General features: G+C 41.8%; 1 protein-coding gene across 1 annotated transcript; it reads right to left on the bottom strand.

Annotated features, from left to right (window-relative positions):
- Positions 1 to 4,923: 4,923 nt before the first annotated feature.
- Positions 4,924 to 22,364, bottom strand: MCOLN2 (mucolipin TRP cation channel 2). The gene is made up of 13 exons (XM_068406255.1): positions 22,203 to 22,364; positions 19,598 to 19,771; positions 15,906 to 16,050; positions 15,269 to 15,356; positions 15,028 to 15,124; positions 14,476 to 14,575; positions 13,777 to 13,892; positions 12,230 to 12,379; positions 10,773 to 10,874; positions 10,542 to 10,664; positions 7,753 to 7,959; positions 6,262 to 6,377; positions 4,924 to 4,960 (listed from the first exon to the last, which is right to left on the bottom strand). Exons 1-13 carry the CDS (start codon positions 22,356 to 22,358, stop codon positions 4,924 to 4,926), a joined length of 1,611 nt encoding a protein of 536 aa, XP_068262356.1. The 5' UTR covers positions 22,359 to 22,364.
- Between the last annotated feature and the right edge of the window lie 543 nt (positions 22,365 to 22,907).

Genomic DNA, 22,907 nt, shown 5'->3' with positions numbered 1-22,907 from the left:
AGGCGGGATGCAGCGAGACCTTCGAGCCACGCAGCGCGGCAGAAGTCTGACGGGTCCTGTTGCCTGAAGAGCCCATCAGAAGGTCCATCATCACCCACATCGGGGGAAACACGAGCAAAACCCAAACAAAACAGCAGTAACTTCTGTGCGCAGATCAGGATAGTACAGACAGGTAGATGTGCCATTTCCTTCCAGCTGTCCTTTTAAACATGGCATATAAAGCAAACAAGATCCACCTCACACCCAACACAGCAACACAGAACGCTCGAGACCCGTGTCAGTTCCAGAGGGCAGGACCTAGCACACACAGCTTTGCCATGAAGGACAAGCCAAACTCAAACGTAGAAGGTTGTACAAAATCAAATTTATCTGAGGATCATGATCAGATGGGTCTGTCCCATCGCTACCTACCTGAACCATTTGCTGAGACCAGGCATATATCCCAGGTGTACAGAGCTACTTTCCGGTCTGCGTAGAGCTGGAGAACTGAGAGAAGAAAATCTCAGCAGAAAGTCTCTGCTCCACTTCTCAGAAATCCTGGTAATGACAGTGTGAAACCTAGACATAGCATTAAAGATTAGGTGGAGCCTTGCATGAGAACACTAGATATGAAATGCTGAACAGCCTCCACTCCAGCAGCTTCTTCCTGTTTTATCTATCAATGGAAGGCCCCAAAAATAAGAGCCCAAACTCTTACCCACCCTGTCCCCCTCACTTAAATGCTTACCTTGAAGATGGTCAGAAAGCTTTTCCTCCTTCCTGCCTGTTTCTTTCTAATGCAACCTTCTCGCTGCCTTTCCGTCCATTTCTCTGCTCCTTTTGTTAAGTCCTATAAACAATTAGCAAAAGCTTCTTATTCCCAGGGAACAAGACAACCAAAAGTAAGAGCTCATTTTCAGAACACTTTGAAAAAGCTTATGCTGCAGTTCTGCTTCCCTTACTGTCCCCTCCTTAGCAGTTGGAGAGGGACCACGTATCAGCCAGCAACTGTATTCAAATCTGTATCAATGCACAGAATTCAGAGCCAACGTGTGCCAGATTTCCTGTGAAGTTTAACCTCATGGAACAGAGCGCCAATGAGAAGTTCCAGCAACTGGCTCCTATCTTTTTTCCAAGAGAAAAAGATCACCAAACAAGATGGTGAAGACACAAATTGGTTTCTACAATACATTAGTGACCTGCTCTAACACAGTCGGGCTGAAGCAGTAGTCTAACTAGCAAGCAGCTCATAGGATTTAAAAAAATCAATACTGGACAAAAAAAAAAGTTTCATGATTCCATTACAGAAATTCTCAAAATCACTATGAATTATAAGTATTTTCTACATTCCTTTGGTTGATACTACTTTCCCTCATTCCCCGAGAATTCTCTCACAAACAAGTATTTATCTCATCAATGGCTTTAGCAGGTCACACTCAATGTCCTACTAAATTGGAAAGAGGCAGTTTGAGTCAGAGCTTAGGGGCTCCTGCCCCATGGCTCACGGTGCCAAGGGTCCAGGATGTACCTCGCCTGCTTTAGGGAACAGAGGCACTAGACCTCAGAAGGTGATAAGCCTGTCATACCATTCATAAAACAGAAAGTACTTCCACAACATGATATCTTACCTCAGACAGCACTGCAAAAAAGTGAGAGACAAGAAAAAAAACCCAAGCCCAAGGACTTGCTCTGCTTCTGTCGGGTGCTGGCAGTTCATAGCCATCAGCAACACCATCATCTCACAATCACAAGAGATGCACAACAGGAGCCCGTGGAAGCACACACCGCCCAACGTATTTGTATGCCCAATCAGGGCAACATATACTGGAACACTATGACTAATTACCCACTAACATAGCACTAATTATCTGCTTTTTCTAGGTTCAAGTCTCTAACCCAAGATTCCCATAAGTACTGGCAGAAGGTAGCTCAGTAAGGAAAATACAATTCATTTTCAGATGTGCTGAATTTTGGTCCTATTTACTAGGTAACTGTTTGATTTAGAAAGAGGCATTCCAGAAAGCCACCAGTAAAACAGCAGCAAATATAGAAAATACCAGCATCTTACACGTAACAAAGTCAAGACTGCGCACCGTATGGGCCAAGAAACTCTGCTAGCAAGCAGTTAATGCTGATCACTTCTGCAGTCTGCAGAACAGCACTTGCATTATCCAGCACCCCAAAGCAGATGCTAAAAGACTTAAGACTGACCCCAACAAGTTCTATACATGAAAAATTGACTCTTCTATCCTGAGTGGAAGACAGTAATCCTCTGTTCTAGGTCAAACAATTAGCATCTGTTTGATGAAAAGACAATTACAGAAAATCTTTGCAAACAGTGTGAAGTTTTGGTTATTGGTAGCAATTTAATTTTTACCCACAAGCTGTAGTGACAGCTGAGGCAAGGCATTGCTCAGACTGGGATGGGGATAAGATTCTCTGTTCCAAAGACATTTCAGCAAGAGAAGCACTGCACTTTGCAGAGGCTGGATGCGTGGAAATACTGACATGAAAACCATTTCTTCTAGATGACTAGCTTCAGCCTAAGCAAGACAAAATGGCATTCATTTCCAACAACAACAAAAAGTATTAATTGTCAGGAAGGCAAATAGCAGGGTGGGGGGAAGATTTCAATGACATCTTTCTGGACCTCAGTCACCACTGCTCTTACCTGCTCTGACCTGATGGCCAGAAATGCTGCTGGAGAAGCTGCAGTTAACCTCTCTTCCTTAAACATCCCAGAGGAGAGGCAGAGAATGAAGACAGACCTATCAAAAAAATGTTTTTCAACCTCCCAAAAAAGCTGTGAATCCAGCACTGGTTTTGCCCATATATCCACTCTCCAGTTCCCCAGAAGTGAAAAAGGCAGGGGGGGGAAGAAAAACTGGTCTATTTTTCTGCTGTCCTTTGGGCAAGTATTTATTCACATTTAATTCAAGAATCAATTATTTTCTCTCTTGCCCTTCATATCAAGTTCAGGTCAGTCCACACTATGACCAACCATTGCATCTTCACAGCTTGGAGGCGATTACTGCTGAGAACGCTACAGCTACATTGGATTCTTCTAACATTTGCCTGCTGCAGGCTTCATGGGAGCACTACTGAAGGTCTCAGTGAGATGGTACTGTGAACTTTGAGTATCTTTGCTCAAGGACAGCAAATCAGGCTTTTATATCTAGGGCTGCAGGTAAACATGTAGTTCCATTAACAAGAACACACACTTCAGACAATGCAGTTAGCAAGCCCTTTCTTTTTTAACAGTTGAGTCTTTGTTCTCCTGGATGCCTGGCAGCATCAGAGCATTAATTTTCCAAGTTCTAATCAGTTTCTGACCATCATTTTCCTACACGATGGTTATCTGTTATCAAAGACTCCTGGGTCCCTCTGATACTCTTCTTCATGCCAGATTTCAAGGGGACGTAATGCAGTATTTTGAGGAGTCTTCTCTAAGAACAGCTTTCCGTAAGTCTGGATCTTGTTCAAGTTTCACCAGCATAATTTCCTTCTTACCCCCAACTAAGCTGCCACCCACCTTACTCACACAAGGGCAGCATTTCAAATTGCCTTTGCAATGTGCAAGTTCTGGCTTGCTAGTGTTTCAAAGAGTCCATCGATAGTTAAGGATACATATCACAAACAAGTCCTAGCCAACACACTCTGAAGAGAGCATCATCTGCTACAGACAATTTGCTTTTAGGGAGCAGATACCCATGCAGACAAAGGGGAGCATCTAATGTAATAGTCCACCCACCCCTAGGGGCAGTCAGTACCACTGAACATCTTCAGAAGTACCTGGTAACACCTATGCAGTACAATACTGGAAGTGCTTTAAAGCTACCAGAAGTGCTCTGTTCTCATTGAAAAAAACTTCTATAAAGGTCAAAGGGAAAAAACCCAGTACTTTGGGATGGTCATCTGTAAAGCCACCTAGACAATCAAACTGAAGAAACCAACTGCCACTCAGTTACATTATTTTCTTCCACTTCAGATGTGCTTGAAACAACAGCAGTTAGGCAAGCCAACTCCCTGGCATTGTTTTTTGCCTGAATTTGTCCTCCAGGTTATGGCAACGTAACAGTGCAATACTATTAAAAAAAAAACCAAAAACCAAAAACCAAGGAGCAATAATCTTTTCATCGTCCTTCACATGATGCTCACTATGGAGGTTTGCAACCATGCAAAAGAAGTATTTACCTATAGCTAAAGCAGTAAGGTTAATTTGGACACAGTGCACATTAAATGTTGTGGATATAATAGAAAGGACTCAAAGCCAAGAAAACCCACACCAAAAAACAAGAAAAGGTGCTTTTGTTTTTAGTAAAGCTGGTAAAAAAGAAGATTGTGATCTATAAATGGTTTGTGTTAAAATTATAAACAAGAGGGAGAACAGCAACTAATTTGCACTTCTGTGCAGCTCCGTAGTTTTACATACATTTATTTCAAGGAAATTAATTGTGCCAAGTAGAAATTACAGTCTCAATACTGAATGCATCACTAAGTGAAAAACTCCTCCCTTCTCCTTGACTATGTTTTATTTTATATTTTTTAGCATGGCATTATTTTTTAAAATTACTTTCATTTATTTATTTTTCTTATTAAGAATAACAGTTGGTTCAGGGCCACTTTCCTTCCTCCTAGAGGTCATTACGAAACAGAGCTTCCACGGACGCTGCTCAAGGATCCGCCGCCTTTAACGTGACAGAACTTGGGTCAAGAATACAGAGTTCTTCACAGCTCTCCTCCAGCTGCAGCTTCTGGGCTCTCCTCCTGCTCAGCCAGCTGATGTCACGTTAGCAGCTTTTCTTCCCCCAACACCTTAATTAGGTAAGATTAGTCTGTTCACAATGAGGCAGGTCCAGACAGTGGGCTTCATTGCAATTTGGAGAATTATTCTTCTCCATACTTTCTTTGCATATATTGGTGACAAATTTCAATGTGTAATCATTAATTAATAAGTATCAAGTTGTCATCACTCTGTTGTCTGCAAAAGAAAAAATTCAGTTTTTCATTCAGCAAGAAATGCAATAGGAAGCATTTACCCATACAAAACCAGGCTGAGTTTTGATCCTTCTGTTCTGTGCTCTCCCATTTCAGCGTACAGCTCCAACACCTGCACTGGGGCAATCAAGCAGAAACTGCTATAGTAGCAAAAGCTCTAGATTTGTACTACAGCTACCAGGCTTGTGCCCTCAATACTCTGCAGTGTATTACAATAAAGCATATTTATTATGCTTAAGCAGACAAAAACCTCTTATCCTGCACAATGACTTGGATGTGAAACCTGAAGCTGTACCTGGCTAGAGTTCTTATTAACTAATTGGCTTTCAAGCATCCACAGCAACTGCTGGGATACCTGCCCATCATCATCTCAGATACTCCTTTTTGGCTATGAGGTTTCCCTCTGCCAGAGTACATCAAAAGTATAAAGCTGCCTTTCACAAAAGCCTCAGTATATAGGTAGGCAAGTGTCCTTCTGCTAAAATAGGATTTGTTACACCAGTCAGGATTGAACAAGTGTTCACATTCAGCTCTATTCTTTCTCTCATAGCCTGGCTTCCTTGCACAGCCCCCATGATCATTCTGTGCACAAGCAGGAATTCTCCCAGACTGCCCAGGGACAGTAACAAGATCCCTCCACTCTCAATCAGTGATTCAGAAGTGTGTTTGATTTCCTCAGAAACAGAATTCAAGGAATAGACTCCAGATCAGCAAGCACCAGGTGAGATGTTCATCTCTCACCAACACCAGCTTAAAAAGGACCACTGCTAAGACCTCCAAAGGCTTGAGTTTGGTGGCAGACATCTACAAGAGTCTTTCCAATATTCTGACAGGTGGTATTGAACCAGCTTGCCTCACAGACACAGCGTAGCTTTGGGATTAAGTACTGGTCCCTGGCTGAATCACCTTCTCTTGCTTTCTGCTACTACTCCCAGTCTAGTGGGAAAGCTTTTTAGAAACAGAAGACTTGCAAAACCCTAAGAGACTTAGTTTGCTCTTGACTCCTTGGAAGTTCCATGTTATACTCTGCAGTCCTCCCATCAACTTCCACCAGCTTCTGCAAGGCAGTTTTTGTATGAGCAAAACACTTAAAACATACATTTAAGCTCAGAATTGCCACCCCCGCACCATCAGCAGACTAAAGATCTAACACCAAGTAAAGCACACAAGGAACAGAGTCCAAATATTCCATGGGCTGAATTCTGGATGCTCCAGTGTCTGTGAAACAGCACTTTGCAGTGAGAAGCTAACTGGTGTACTTCTGAGAAAAAACGCCCTACTGACCTCCTACAGCAGCAGATAAATGGTATGGAAGTTTGTTCTTTTCTGTAACCAACACTGCGACGATCTTTTAGAAATTCATGTAGATCTGTTACTGGAAACCCACTTTGTTGGTATTTCTGAAAGAGAAAGCATTTTATTTACATCACTGTGCATGAAGTGTTTTAATATTTCCTCTGGAGTGTGATAGCCAAAACCAGACTATTTGGTTCATTTGTTCTGTACTGCTGTAGGGGGGGGGGGGGCGGGAAAATATAATCCTGTCCTGGAAACACCACATATGTAGCTGGTGGAACAAAGCAATCTAAATGACATAAAATTCACATTGTTCACAGATTCTTTTACATTTTGCTTGCTGTCCATAAGACCAAGCAAGTGTTCTCAAGTCATATTGGCATTGATTCTCCATTGTACACATCAGCTGCTGTGCTCACTGAGAGTGCTCTGGGCTGATTTTCCCTAGGAACCCCAATGCTGGATTTGAAGAGCCCTAATGTGGATATTCAGCACTGCCATGCTGAAGAAATGCTCTGCAAAACATCAGTTCAGCACACTGAAATGGCTCCCCACTGATCCACATGAAGTGCTCAGAGGGAAGAGTAACAGTAAAACACTGTTTCGCAGGTCAGACCATCCAATAAACTCAGAAGCACAGACAATTAAGTTGTATTTTGAGATGCTTAGACAGTGGAGCTCTTGCTCAGTCTGGAAGTTGTGGTTCATGTCAGACTAGACTTATTCTGCTGGCCTGTTTATCTGACACTAAGACAAGAATGCAATAAAAGCTAAAGAGCGTGATCCACACTGACTTCCCACTGGTTATGGGAGCTACCAGTAGCACAAAGGAGAGCGCACTAGAGGACAAAACCAAAAGGTAATTACCAAAAATGTCATTTCACTTTCAGTCAGTTTGTACTGGAAATGGATGGCGCAATTTTAACTTGAACAAGAAGTAGTGGGCCTTTTGGAAGACATTTCCTTTTAATCACACATTTCCAAGCAGCACATTAAGCAAGCCTGGACACCCAGATGAGTTCAGAGTTATCTGCTTGGCCCTTGCCAGATTCCTGCCAAGGGGATATTCTCTGAGATGCCAGCAAACCCCTCCTGACCTCAGCTTCTGGTGCCACAAGAAGAAACATTCACTCTAAACAAGACTTATCTGGCTCTGTGTAACTATACTTAAAAATTGACTCTGTCTGCTCATCCTTCCACTTCTGTTTCCATTAGCTGTTACCTTTTTGAAACCAGGTGAAGCAGCAGAAAATACAAGGCAGTGACACGCACTAAGGATGATTTTTCCAAACCAATTATTGCTTAGTCATTTGGATGACTACCCAGTCATCCTCCCAATTTCAACACAGACTAAGCTAAAAGATTTTAATAGTCTCACCAGTCATCATAACTAATACTAGATAGTATGGTGTTGAGTGATTAACAAGAGCGACTATAAAACTGATTGGAAGTGTAATGGGGAAAAAAAAAATGTTTTACCTTTATGGTGTCATAGGAGTCAGTAATTAGTGCAATAAAAAGGCTGAGGATCATGTATATAAACAGACTAATGAAGGAGTACAGATATAACCGACTGAACACCCACACCAGCATGCTCTTCTGCTGGATTTGAGCAAATGTTGCAAACATATCATCACCGTTGACCAAAGAAAAGAGACACTCAGCCACCGTGTTCAGATCTTCAAACTAGAAAATAATGAGTACAAATTAGTAACAGAATGTGAAGATCAATCACCCAGACTAAAGGGAAAGTGTTACAAAAACAAAATTTAAGGTTTTTTTTTTTTAGAGTTTTACTCATAGCAGAAGAAAAAAGCCAACCCAGTCAATCAAATGCTACAGCATTTTCTTTCCTGTACATTCAGACCAAAACATACATGCCAGTAATGGAACCATGCAGAAATATAATCTTGGCTAAGCATTATACATTGACATCAGAAATAAGAAGATTTATTATCACGAAATAAACTCGTGATGCTCAACAAGCAAAACAGCCAGTAACTGACTACCACAGAAAGTTTAAGTTACTGAATTTTAAGCTATTTTAGACCCGCAGGAAAATATCACTTCTGTTTGCCGAAGCACGTAAAGTGATTTCACAGAATCTATACAGTAAAATCAGTGGTCGTATGCTGGGAACAGTATCCACATGCTCTGGTTGCCCAGCTCTGCAGCATTACTGGAATAGGGGTAATTAATCAATACTGTCTTAAGAATTTAGAGATAGCATATAGCCTTCAGAGTTCAAACGGTCTGAACTAGGTTTAGATGGTGTTACCGCAAGACATCTGCCATTCAGAAAACCCTGAGCTGTAGGTAAGAGCTATAGCTGTACTGTGAAGCTACTAAGCACACCCTGGACAAAATCGTGGCTCCATTTCGAGGACATCCTCTTAAATTGCTAACTCCATTTCCCCAGGCTGGAACATGCCCTGAAGCTAAATTCCGTTCAGCAACCAGTTAACCACACTTCCCATCATTGCTCTGTCCCTCCAAATAAGCGCATTTGTTAACTATACTTTATTGGACAATATGAATTAATGCACAATGTTTTAATGTAGCTATTACCGATGAAGTAATGACTACACTCGCTTGAATTGCAGTCCTATATTGAAAACAAGATGTGAAGAGGAATTTGTTTGTAAGGAGAACATACTATTGCACAGGAACAGGAGGTCTGGTCTTACCTATAGCTTATTTTTTTTTAATTACTATTATTTTTAAAGCCCTTATAAGACCCAGCAGCACATTTTCTGAGAAAAAGTGGTGCATGGCATGGATAATTCTGGAGTAACCCACAAGTTTTGATGCATGTGTACAGAGAGAAACCTGCTAAGGACTGCTCACCTGTAACCCCTGGACTGACATAACACAAACTGCAGGATACCCACTCCCTCTCTGTCTGTAGTAGAAGGGAAAAAAAAAAAACCATACGTATTTCTATGTTTTTGAGCTAAGGCCTTCAGAATGTTTGAGCCCAGGGACCTCTCCCCTGCGTACCCGCACCGGCCCCGCGCGGTGTCACACCGCCGTCCCGTGGGGGCCCGGGGAACTGCCGCCACGGGAACCCCCCCCCCAGCCACAGAGCCTTTCCTCGGCATCCCTCTGCGATAACGCTTCCATAGGTAAGCATATTATTGACTTCCTTTTGCTCAGATAATTAACACGCTTGCTGCAGGGAAGCTACAACAGTATTTATGCTGTGCCTGTTATAAACAATTGAGCCTCCAGTATGACTGAGGACCCCACAGCATCCAGCATCCCCCATCCCATGGAAAAATGTGTTTTAAGTTGATGACAAGATGTGCAGACTGAATACCTACATTTCTTAAAGGAGAGAATTACATTATGTTAGAGGAATCTGAGCCTTGTGGGTGTGAGAAGCTGAAGCAAGCACTGCAGCACATGTCTCTGTTACAATATATACCGTGTGCAACCAGAAATTGAGAATGAGAAGTCATACGTTTGTTACTGATTAATGGACATCTAGAATTTATCACAACAGGTATCTTCCTTTTTTCAAGCTGCCACATAAGCCATGTGCCAAGGAAAAAAAAAAAAAAAAAAAAAGCAAGGAAGCTTTGCAGGGTGTTTTGTTTTGTTTTGTTTTTTTGCTTGTGTTTTGGAATATACAAAGCCTTACTGCTGTACCCAGGTTTCAGACAAGACCACATACCAAGCACACACTTCAGTATCAACCTTAAAAAAAAAAAAATAACAAAAAAACTAACAAACCAAAGAAACAAAAACCCTCACAACACACCCACACACAGGAAGCAAAGTAAACAAGACAAGCATTCATCCACCCTTTTATGAGTCAAGATTTAGGAGCTGAAGTTACATGGCACAGGAAAGATTGGAAAAACAAAGTCAGAGTCAAGGAGATTCCCAGAAATGGGAATGGTGAACGAGTGCCTCTTTAACCCAACTGAACTGGGATTGCCAGAAGAGGGCGAAAGAGATAATAGACCAATTTACATCCAGTCCCCAGCCAGACACTGCCTGGATAAACCATCCACTCATCACAAACACAGCCTTGTATTTGAGATTACATTGAGGTCAAGCACACAGTGAAAGCAAGAATACAGCTATTTTGTTAAACAGAGCAGGCGGCAGGAGGTACACATGGAAGGAGAAACACTCCTGTGTTCTTCATGTTATAGCTTTTAAACAGAAACATGAATTCAAGACTTATTTCTGTTGTTACAACTAGGAACTACACACACACAGATATTCACACATCATTAGACCAGAAAAGGATTACATACCTTTTCATGATAAGGTCCCAGGACAATCCAACCACAGAAAGTATAGCCAAGATAAATCATCCCAGCACAACAACAAAACCTCAGCACTTTGGGCAATGATGCCTGCATAGTTAAAATGAGCACCTACATGTCAGGGTGAAAGAAAGGAGAAGGGGAAAAAGCCACAAGTTAGAGAGATGTAAGAGTGACAAATATATACTTTAATTGTTGAACATTTGACTCCTGCCTTACATTGTAAGTCTGAAAGTATCCCAGGTATCTGATGACTCCAACCCAGACAAACAAAGTTGATGTTCCAAGTAGAATGCTGCAGACATCATAACTTGTGAGGTTCTGAGGGATCCAAACAGAGCAGGTGGTCAAGTTACAAATCAGTAGGTATGTCAGCTTGACAGCTATTCAAGTTTCAGCAGTTCAAACAAACAAAGCAGGGCAGTCCAACACTGAAAGGATGTTGCTACATCACAAAAATCAGACAAAAGTGAACTGCAGTTATTTAGTGAGATCATGCAAATGCAATAGTGCTGCAAATGAAAGCACATCTACACCGATATTCTTGTAGTTTCGCATGAAGAACTAAAGCCTTTACCTTGGTTATGACACAGTTTTAATATTATATTGAATATCTCCAAATTTTTGTTTAAAAATAGTTAATATACGCTATTGTTTGGCAAACAAGTTCTCATTCACTGTTTAGGAACACATGAGCAATCATTTAAATGAAAAGTGAGCCTCAGGACTACAGCCCTTTCCATGCTACTTGCATTTACGTCTGAACAGGCTGCCAGCTGTTTGGAGCCCGAACATGATTTTTACTACCAGTGAAGTTTATAACTAATTCTACTTGCATTTTACTTTAGAAGGCTAGAACTGGTTGCAGTAAGCACAAGGTACCCATCTAGCTCAAGATTTCCTACCCTCCTCACCCCATCTCACCACACAGCTGGAGGTTCTCAAGTGCTTCCTCTGAAGGCCACTCTGGGCATCCGCCCTTTGAGCCTTAGTACACATGAAGCAGGAGCAGCACACTACCTACCCTGGTTTTCCCAGAATACAAAGTTTTGTGAACACATGAATTGTTGACACACAGCTCTACTGAAGGAGAAAAAAAAAAAAACCACCACCAAAAAAAAAAAAAAAAAAAATATCCCTGAAGAGCTGCCAGCTGGACAAAACACATTGATTTCAGCAAGCCCAGACTGGGAGGTCAAGGACTAGCAGGTAACATTGTCTGTGCCTGTAGTTTGGACAGGCCAGGAAAGCAAGGTATAACAGCCCTGTTTCCAGTCCCACAAGCCATTGAGACACCTGTTTTACTCAAGGGGGTGACCCTTGGTTTCCCTGTACAATATGTACTACTACTACTTACAGAAATAACACAACCCAAGTTGTTTTTTCTTGCTAGGAACTGTCAACCCACAGGTCCCATACCAGGGATTAGGGGACTTAGCACTGTGGAAATAAAATGTTTAAATGGCTTACATGGTCTTACTGGAAGACTTTGGGGAAAAGGGACTGAAACCACTTATCAGTCAAACTAGCACTAAGAAATGAAGAAATAAGAACTAGCAAAAGTAAACAAGATGACTAGTGACTATGATAACTCACTTTCATTTGTCACCAAGTTAAAACAAATCACACATGGCTGTAACAAGACTAGTATTTTATCTGAAGTATTAAACTCTCACCTTGGCTTTTATTTCCATCTTTAGGATTGACCCAATGATTGTCATCACATCACTGACTATTACCAGGACATACCATCCATTTATGAACTCCAGGCGATCAGCATGACAGACATGACGCTCGTATTTCTCCAAGAAGAAGCTGACAAATCTCTATTGACAAGCATTTAGGTGTTTAGTTACAGGTCACCTTAGATGACAAATAAGTACAGATACCCCAGTAGTATAGCAATGCTCAAGTTTCACATACCCCCTTCTCCTATTGTATTTTCTGGAACAATAGCTTAAAACTCATTCTCAATACCAACATAAATAAATAAGAAAAAAATTAACATTGATGTAGGCCAGTGCAAATCAACTTTCCACAAAACAGCTGACTTCATAACCAATCCCCACTAGCCTAACCATGGCTTGTTATCCCCTTTTTAGCCCCCTTCAAAAGAGTTTCTATCCAGCTCCAACAGAGCAAGGCCACCCAACTAAAGGAGTGAAAAAGAGAATTAATAACTCAAACACAACTATGTAAAGCAAGAGCTCTCATTTCCAATAGAGCCGACAATATCACTTCCCACACCCAACACTGCGTATTTGCTTTCACTTGCTCTTTTTGCTCATGAATAAATGCTGATGTCCCTATTCCTGACAGCAGTTTGACAATGCCTTCGCTAAACTGTGTCCTCTTCACCCTTATCTTGTTTACAAGCTACAAAAGGATATACTGAACAAGATAAACAAGTATCTGTGCTTTCATATCCTACCTATCCTCAACTCTTTTTCCAACTCCCATAAGCCACATGCTTCCCAAGTTTTTATCAATTAATGGTTATAAGCTGGCACACCTCAGGGCCCAGCTTGTGTTTCTGCATCAGTATTTGGACCAGAAGAGCTGAGTCTGCTTACATGCAGCTTGAGATGAAGTCTGACAGGGTTAGTCTCAGTCTGCAAAGGAGGGTGAGCAGGGAAGGTGACAGCATAGATGGTCATCAGGGATTGTGGAGGGAGAGGAACGAAAGAAGAACTGAAAAAGGGCAGCTCCAGCCCCAGAGAGACCAAAAAACCCAGCCAGAGTTAAACTATGTGCTATGCTTTACATTTTCTCCAGTTAGAATTGGCTTTGAGGGATGTTCATTAAAGCATTAATATATAACAAGACCTCTATGGGAATTCTACTCTGAAGCCAGGAAAGGAAGAATTCATGTTCTGGCTGTGAGCAGCACAAAGACACTGATTTTTTTTTTTTTTTTTTTTTTTTTGCGTAAAATCCCGGACAAAATTAAGTCCTGGACAAAAAAAAAAGTCTCCTTTTGCCCTTGAGAGATATAACAAAATACTTTGTATTACAGCACAACACAAACAGAATTAAAAACATTCAGCTAGCAAGTGTTCATCACAGACATCTACACATCCTTTCTAGAGACAGAGATACAGTAAGAGAGCAATGTCCTGCAACAGATATACTACCCAATATTTCAAAACATATCACTTGACGAGACTAGCAGCAAACAAGACAAGGACAAAATAAGCACTGAGATTATAAGCACTGTACTTACTTTTTGTAGTCTCAAGGCAAGAACAATGGATCGTGTGCATAGGATGAGAGAAGCACAGCAACTTAAAATGACAAATCCATCAAAGACTAGAATATACTGAGTGTTTTTCTGGAGAACTGTAAAGAATCAAAGAAAGGGAGTTAGTCTTAACATCTCTCTGAGCGCAAACTGTTACAAAATGTCACAGATTTTGCATTTAAACACTCTCACCCCATAAACAGATGGGTTATAAGAAAATATTCTTTCTGCAACTACGGAGATTAGGCCACAAGAGTGAAAAGTATGTTCAAGTTCTTCAAAATAAAACCAAAAATGGGTATATTAATACAAGTGTCTCATTTTTACACCAAGTTCATCTGTCCATCTGTACTCCAACAGTGTTACAACTACACAGGATAAAAGAAATGCAGACTTTGGCCCATACCAACACCATTAAATGAAAACCAAACAAAAAAAATACCACCTCATTCCATGACCTGCAATCACAAAATTGTTTGACTTTCTGTACTGTATTCTTTTCATCCACAGGTTTATAAACCATCATGTGAACCCAAATCAGGTGTTTTCCTTTGCTTACTCATATCAACTGATGAACAGGATGGGGGATGTCTTGCTAGTCACACTGTTATAGAGCAGGGGAAATGACAGGAGGAGATGTGTAACACTGCTATCATACAAACACACATGCACCATACTTACCAGAGCCAAATATGTGCCACTCTTTACATTCTTGAATATCAGTGTCACTATCAAAATAGATTTTGATTTTTCCACTGTGGGCTCTATTATTGAAAGTTATCTGGAAACACAAGAGTATATCAGAAACAAGACTAACAAAAATTCATTCCATAAAGAAAGCTTGGTAAGTGCTTTGACATAATATGCATTAGTATTTGTTGGTCAGGTAAGCTTTAAGAAAGCTGTCACCGTAAGTGTTGGTGCAGACATAATTTGAGAACATGTCACGTATAGCATAAAAAGCAGTCTTCCAAGAAGCCAAACTTCAAGTTTAACCTTTAGAAGAGTAACAATTACTTATCTCCTTCTCAGGTTATGAAGTAACCAGCTGAAATATGATACAAAATAATGATGTCCCACAGCAACACCATTTCAGCAACCCTCAGGAAGGAGGGGTAATGGCCGGGACATGCTCAACTGCTTTTCCCTTGCAGTCTAAATGTAAGGATGATGACTACCCCTTAGCTTATGTTCTTGTTATACAGTGTTAGAAGTGCCATAGCCCATACTCACAGTATTTTGAAATGCATAGCAGTCAGGCAACTCACGGGCATGGATTGTCTGTAGAGCGATGCCTTTCAGCTTGAAGGAGATTTCAACCTGTATAAGCCTGAATGTTTTAACAAGTATATAAATATACATACACACAAAAATACACACATACACAAAGCAAGGAAACTGCACAACTCAGAACCCACCATATTCACATGAAAGGACAAGTTAAAAATAAGAAAATTCCCCACCACCACTTTACCTGTAAAATTCAAGACTGGAAAAAGAGGAGTTCAGCTTCAGTTCAGCATTCTCACCAGCTAGCTCCTGTGGCTTAAAAAAGATACATTCTGGGAGGAGAAGAGGAAAAACTGTAATCTTAAAAACTTCACATACAAAGCAGCATAGAAGTGAGATAATCAGGTTGAATGGCAAGTCCTAATCAGGAAAAATGTTAATTTTGAGTATATCTACTATAGAGAGCCCCAGCTAGCAAGATGAGAAGCAGGTTAAAGTAGTAAATCTTGAGAGGCTAAGAGCAAGGACTCAGCTCAGAGGTGGTAAGGACACCCACCTACTGAAGGTATGGACTGGCCAGCATCCAGAATTCTGCATTTGAACTTTCTGCACAGAGCCGGGGGAACAAAAAAAAAAACCCCAACCAAACAAAAAACCCCACAAACCCAAGCACAACCCACTGATGACAGCAGCTGAAAAGAGCTTCCTATAGTCTGAACAGTTGCTATTTCTAGGCAGGTACTAAAAACGAAGAGGGAAACAGGCAAAAGGCATGTTCCTATGATTGCCATGGAAAAAGCTATTGGTCTTAAACTTTATTGATTTAGCATTAGAATGCAAGTACTCCACAGCAAGACATTTTTAGTACAACCACATCATACCTGTTTCAGTAGAAACATCTATGTTCAGTGTGTCATTGGAAGGAAGCATCGTGCCTTTCTTGTACTGTTGTTTACAGATTTTTAAACCTGATCCTTCATGTTCATAACCAAGCGCCCCCAGGGATATGTTCTTTAATTGCTTGTACTAGTTAAAAAAAACAAAACAGAAGCAGAAGTTAGAGATAGTAGTCTTTTTTGCATTAGATAGTAACTTGCAATCGCAAAGTTATGTGTATCAATATAGCATTTCACATTAAAAAAACACAAACAAAAAATCTTTACTTTCACATAAAGTCTGTAAATTGAGAGTGGATATCTCATGGGAAGCTAAGAGGGCTGCTGGCCACTATTAGTAGTGACTGGCATCCTGGTGACACAGTGACTGGGAGCCCTGTACCTACTGAGCTGCCAACAAATGATTACCCATGTGCCAGACAGCAAGCCAGCAGACAGCTTTTAATTAGATGCCTGGCAGTGACTTCAGTGCAGTATTTCTACTAACCACACACACTCCAGGGGTATCTTATGTATTTATCTCACAAAGGTGTTAGTTTTCACACCACTTGAAACTTTTTTGCTTTGCACACAATCCAAGTGACAGTTCTTATCAAATCCACCCCAAGAGTAGAATCAAAGCTGCTCCCTGTGTGAAGAGGGAAGCCACGCATTCACTAAATAACCAGCAACCAAGGAACATACACAGAGCTTGGGCAGCCTCCAGAAGTAATTTAACCTGCCTGCTTTCCACAAGCACAGAAGCAACTGAAACATGCCTGTGAGGAAGGCACTTTCTTTTTCACTTACTCTAAATAAAGCACAAGTTACCTTCTTCATATGTTAAGATACGGTTGAAAACAAAGACTAGAAGTGGAAGCAAATAAAGCTGTACCAAGCAAAGCATCATCCACGCATGGATGAGCCCTGAGCACCAATAAAGAACTCCACTCAAGGCCAGTCCTCTCCTGCCTTGCCTTCCACACGTCCTTGGTGTCTGCTGGAAGCAAGATATATCCTCTGATCCTCGAGTCACACCTTCCAGTCCTGCACAAGTGAGGCAAACCCTGGGGCACAGCTCTCCTCATGGTTCTTGGCTCCTCAACAGCTGAGGAGATCAATGACTAACCATGAAGACCTCTCTGCCAGCTCAGCTTAGCACCAGCTACCTGTCCAAGAGAAGCCAGACAGACCCCTGTCCCTTTGAGGAAGAAGGCATAAACATCTAGTAATTCATTATTTTTTATCATCACCTCACCTAGTGAAAGAGCCCGGCGCAGCGTATAGCGCTGGTCTGCTCTAAAGCAAGCATCTACCTCCCAAGAGGCCTGAAGTAAATAAACATGGGAAGTCAGACAAGGCTTCCTATTCCTTAGAACAACTGCTCAGCTGCCTTTGATACAGATTAGGTTGTTTTCCCCTTAAACACGGACTTTGTTATTGTGCATCATTCAGTGTCATCCTGTTTCCTCCTTCCTATGGGCATTATGGCCACTAGCCCACTGTGCAGAGTACTAAGACCCAGGGGTCATTAACAACCACATGCTCCATGTCCAAAAGAACTGTAACAGGAACCACCACATTTCCATCCAAAGCTCTGCCTCGCAGTGCTGCTTCGACTCCTCACAGATGAGCTTCCAACAGGTTTTAGACAGCCTGGGAGAAAAGCACAGCCTCCATACCCTGTCAGAACATTATCTTAAAGTAAACTAAGGAAGGCAAGTCTGACTAAGGTAGGTCAAGTGAGTGGAAACAGTAGTTAGTCACAACTCCACGTCCTTCTGAGGACATCTCCAGATCACTGCCTCTAACAGCTGTTGCTCTGTCCACGTGTGCTTTCAGGCTCTGCCCTCCTGACAGTGTAACATGTGGCTCTGGGTTACTCACATCCCACTTTCAAACAACAGAAAAAGCAAAATTCCCTTTACACATTTCTAAGCAGTCTCAGACAGAGCAGCCAGCAGAACATCCTGGTCCTGCAGACTCTGCCGCAGGCAGGGTACAAGTGTAACAACTCTGCACAGCTTCTTTATAATAGAAGCTTCCAAACTGGACCGTAGAGAACAGTAAGCAAAAGCTGTGTACTCTTCCAAGCAGAAATATAGGGTTTTTTTGTAGAGTGTGAAAATATCACAGGAGCACATTATACAAAGCCTAAAATTCCATTTTTACAACTCTAGTTTTTCTGTGCACTATTACTATCTTCTGTAATATCATATCCTTCTGCTTGCCCCACCCCTGCAACCCCCCCCCCCACCAAACCACACAATTCAAAATAAAACTCAAAACATCAAAACCTATGGCTTCTCGCTGTGCATCTCAAAACAAAAAAGCATTGCTTTTAGCTTAGGAGCCAGCTGGCTTGTCTCTTCCTAAAAGGCATCCTTTAAAAAACAAAACAAACAAAAAACCACAAAAAAGTAACACCAGTCATAATGTTTACCTGGAGGCACACTTTTCAAAGCCTTACATGTGATTAAAAAATGCTCAGGAACACCACAGAACACTAAAGAACCCAGTTTACACAAGTTTACATCTCCTTAAAGGATATGTCTACATTTATACAACATAGACATTTTATGAAATGACCTTTTGCTGATGCCTGTATCACACATTGGCTCATTCTTGAGGATATAAAGCTATTATTTCTCTACTGTCTTCTATCTGGACTTCACCTCAGTCTTAGTGCCTACAAAAGAAGGAAAGCGAGACAAAGCAAGCAAGGAAGAAAAAAAAAAAAGCACAGTCCATAGCAGAAATAGTGGCAATATCTAGAGTTCAAAGGAAGACTTAAGAAAACTACTTCAACACTCATTTAACATACCAGGAGTGAGAGTCTTGGCCTTGTCCAGCACAGCAGAGACAGCACATTTGGTCTGTCTATGGCTCTGCTGTCGCTTAGAGGAGGTGGCCAAGGAGCAGCAAGCCCCCACCCAAGCGCGGGTTTAAGAAGGAGGTATAGCCTTCACACCATTGCGACTGATGGGCGTAACTGATGGCAGCAAAACTGCTCTAAACCAAGTGTCAGAGTTGATGTCCCAAGGTCAGGGAAAACAACAGGTGGTTTAAAGCTATTTTCCGTTCATCCCAGGTGAACCGTTTCTGGGCTTATCGTCATCCCAGAACACAAGAGGCATTTCATTTTCCACACGCACAGTCTTTCATCTCATGACTTCTAAATGTATTAATATTAATACAAAAATGTTTACTGAATTTTCATCCTAGATTTATTCACTTTCCTCCCACAATTGTAGAGGGACTGTTCTTTAAAATACCATCCCTAACCAGGGCGAGTGCCTGGAAGTACCGTATTCCCCATTTTGAGGCCTCTGGCACTCACTACAAAGCTGCAATTCAGCATGGCTGTAAGCACAAATTTTTTTAATACCATGCATAGGTATATTCAAGCCCGTACCTCTTCAAAGTAAGACTTAAACAAAGGCTCCAGTTCATGCAAGATGACTGATTTTCAAACTTTCTGGATTTCAGTACTGCCCACTAACTAACATTTTGGTTTAGATTTGTCTCCAAGAGACAAAAATGCAGACATCTACAACACAAAACTGAGGATACTCCACCTGCGCTGCTTCACTGAAGAACTGAAATCCAAGAATGGTGACAGAAAAACAGAACCTTAGCAGAAGTTTATAGCTATAGCTTCAGGTTTAACACTGTTTATTACAAACACACACACTTACCTGATTAATAACATAAAAAATGCTATCATAAGCATCCTGTTGTGTATATATACTGCAGCTGTAGTCATCTTCATCAACTCCAGAATAGCCTTTCAGGAATAGGTGTTTAAAAGCAATAGTGTTTTCCTCTTTGAATGAGACCACCAACTGGTTACTTAAACCAAAAAAGATAAGCTGACAAGAAGAAAAAAAACAAATTCAGATTTTGAACACTGGTCAAGCAGCAATATTTTGGAAACAGCTTTGAATTATAGTAAATATAAAGCAGAAATGTGCCTATTGCTGTAGCCCTGCTACAATAGGAGCAAAGAATCTGTTAACTAATGCCATAAGACTACTAAAGTCAAGGTTACCACATGCATGGTAAGAGAAACAGAAATGAAAGTCTCCCACTGATTCTAAAATTTACAGTGCAACAACTAAACAGACAGCTAGATCACTGCCACCTTTCACACATCCTGGACCAACAACTCCAACTGGAATTTGCCAAAACTTTTGTTGAGGATGCAAATGGAAGAACAGCTCACCTACAAGCGCAGCCTGCTACGCCAGAAATGCCCTGCTTTGCTATGGGACAAATTCCTGCACCCTCTTCCTACCTCTGGCATGGCACAGGATTAGAGCTAACCTATGTGGGACCCCACAGCAACAAAAAGCATCACCTGCTTGACCCAGGTGCTGGTTAAGGAAGCTATAATAAGAAGCAGCAGCTGAGTTACTACTCAGGAGTTGTGTTGCCCTACCATATGGATGCTCCCATTCCCACCACAACCAAGGAAAACATATAAATGGAGCCTAGATGCTGAAAAATCAAGCAACAAGAGTTTCTTCACAGGCATAGTAGCAGGAGGATATCGCAAGCCCCAAATAGCTCACTGTTCATCCTAGGTTTACACTTCTTACTAATAGGAAGTGTGAAACTGTCTCATTACTGCACAGAGTTTCCAAGCCCCACAAGAAACTGGCACAAGTAGAGAAGAAGTAAAAAAGAAACTGCAAGCAAAGAACCGTGAACATAGAAAACCCCCAGAGCAAACAGGCAGGCTCCACTAACATCCACATTCCTTCATTCAAAACAATGGAAACTGGAAAGCACACCAGATTTTTTCCCCCTCCACTAGAATACGTCATCTTTTGTCCTAGACAGTAATTGCTCAGATCTGGGCCAGGCTAAAAGAATACACGCATCAGGACTATTTAGCGCAAGGCTGTTTGGTTGTACAGCAAAGCCACAGCCAGGACAGAGAAATGGGGACATCAGCTCTGCTGGGTATATACAGTCCTCAGATTAAGAACTGAATCTTCATACTTTTAGCCAAGTTTTACATCAACTGTTTGTATCTTCAGTTCACTGCAAAAAAATCAGAGTGCTACAAATAAATCTGCAGCACTCTAGTTAGTATCTCTAAAAAAAATCAGGGATCTTCCAGCTGCAATACAGAGAAATAAAACATACCCAGCAGGGCTTCCCTGGGGGACTCCCTTGGGGCTTTACAGCATTGGAGTAAAACTTACTCCCCATGCTGGGACAGAAGCCTCTTCTGCTTCTCAGTCAGGCACAGATACCCCAGCTTGCTGCACCCTGTTCTCAGCAGCTCCGACACTATGGGTAGCAACTATGCCAGCACTAGTGTACACAGCCCATTTGAGCCAGCCTTGCCTAGAGAGCCTGAGCCTGCGGGCAGAGCTCCAGCCGGGCAGCAGCGGAGGCTGGATCGGGGCCAGAGAGCCCGCCATGTCCTTCCAGCGGGGAGATGAAGAGCGAGAGTGCTCGATAAAACACAGGGACACGTAAGCCGGGTTTACGCTTCATCCTAGCAGGCAAGCCAAATACAAACCTGAAATCTTGCAACTCGGCATGTTTTTAGGAGTTGTATATTTAGCTGTACTTGCAAAGTGTCCGATGTCAGAGTCCTGCATTTCAAAGGTCCAGAAAAATCATTTCTACTTACACAAGCGTCCCATTTTGCTTCCCTCGACCTCCAGTCACTACTTCTTAGTGGACTGTAAGTTAAACTGTACTGGTATCGCAGTGTTGTCGGTTAAAAACCGCCTTCTTCTTTGCCTCTACCTATCTAGGTACCTGACTGTTTGAAACGCATCACCCGGTGACAGAAGCGAGGGGCACGTCCGATTCCTGTAGCCCAGTCATCCCCACCATCACCAGAGACCAGAGCATTTCACACTGAACATGTACATTTCAAGTTACTGACTAGATTTCAAGAGATATCACTTTTGAAACAGCCCAATGAAACTATAATCTCTGAAGGTAATAGGAAGCAGAACACAGAGCGGTACTGTGATGACAAGCCTGAAGACGGTGTTGGATTTAGTGGGAAGAGTAATTTGCTTTAAACTGTTATCTTAAAAACAGCAAAATACCTGGTCAAATACCGCCACAAAAATCTCCACGAGGCTTTTGTAACTTAGTTTATGTTATTCTTCCCTCTCGACACACCTTTCACAGTATTTTTCTCTCTGGACTGAAGCAGGAAGTTCAAGTCAGTAACAAACACCCAGGGATGCAAAAGCCCAGAACCACAGACCTGCTTCTCCTGCACATCATCGCTACACTTTCTAAGAGTAAAAACAGAGGAAGGATTACCTGTGTAGTAACCATAAGGATCTTCAAAATCTGCAAAGCCAGTTTCCATGGTATTTGATGTCTTGCTCTGTATTTTTCACACGGGTTCATGAAGTAAAACTTCAAATCCTCTTTCAGAGTCGTCTCTTTTAGATCTAAATCTGACTGAGCCATCATATTTCTGCCATAAATAATATGTTAATTAGAAACCAACAGAACACTCTGGCAGACAATTTCCTCATATTGCAGTTTCACCTCAGATCACCACATGACACAAAAGATCTCTAACAGTTTTCTGTTTGTTTTACAGCAAAACGCAAGAAATATTTCCCTACGATCACATCATTATAAATCATTTAATCCCATTAGATCGAAACTGAGGAAGATGGTGTTGAAATTGAGGAAGATGGTGAGGATGACAAGGTTGAATGTTTATGGGTGAAGATCAGGGGGAAGGTCGGCAGGGCGGACATTACGGTGGGAGTCTGTTATAGACCACCCAACCAGGATGAGCAGGCGGACGAGGTGTTTTACAAGCCGCTGTCAGAAGCCGCCCGGTCGCCGGCCCTTGTACTCGTGGGCGACTTCAACTTGCCGGATGTCTGCTGGAAATACAACATGGCAGAGAGGAAGCAATCTAGGAGGTTCCTAGAATGTGTGGAGGACAACTTCCTCATGCAAGTGGTAAATGAGCCCACTAGAGGAGGGGCCCTGCTTGACCTGTTG

This window comes from Nyctibius grandis, chromosome 8 (genome assembly GCF_013368605.1).
Source record: "Nyctibius grandis isolate bNycGra1 chromosome 8, bNycGra1.pri, whole genome shotgun sequence".
NCBI lineage: Eukaryota > Metazoa > Chordata > Aves > Nyctibiiformes > Nyctibiidae > Nyctibius > Nyctibius grandis.
Note: the sequence above shows the minus strand (reverse complement) of the source record. Positions and strands in the feature narration are given on the sequence as shown.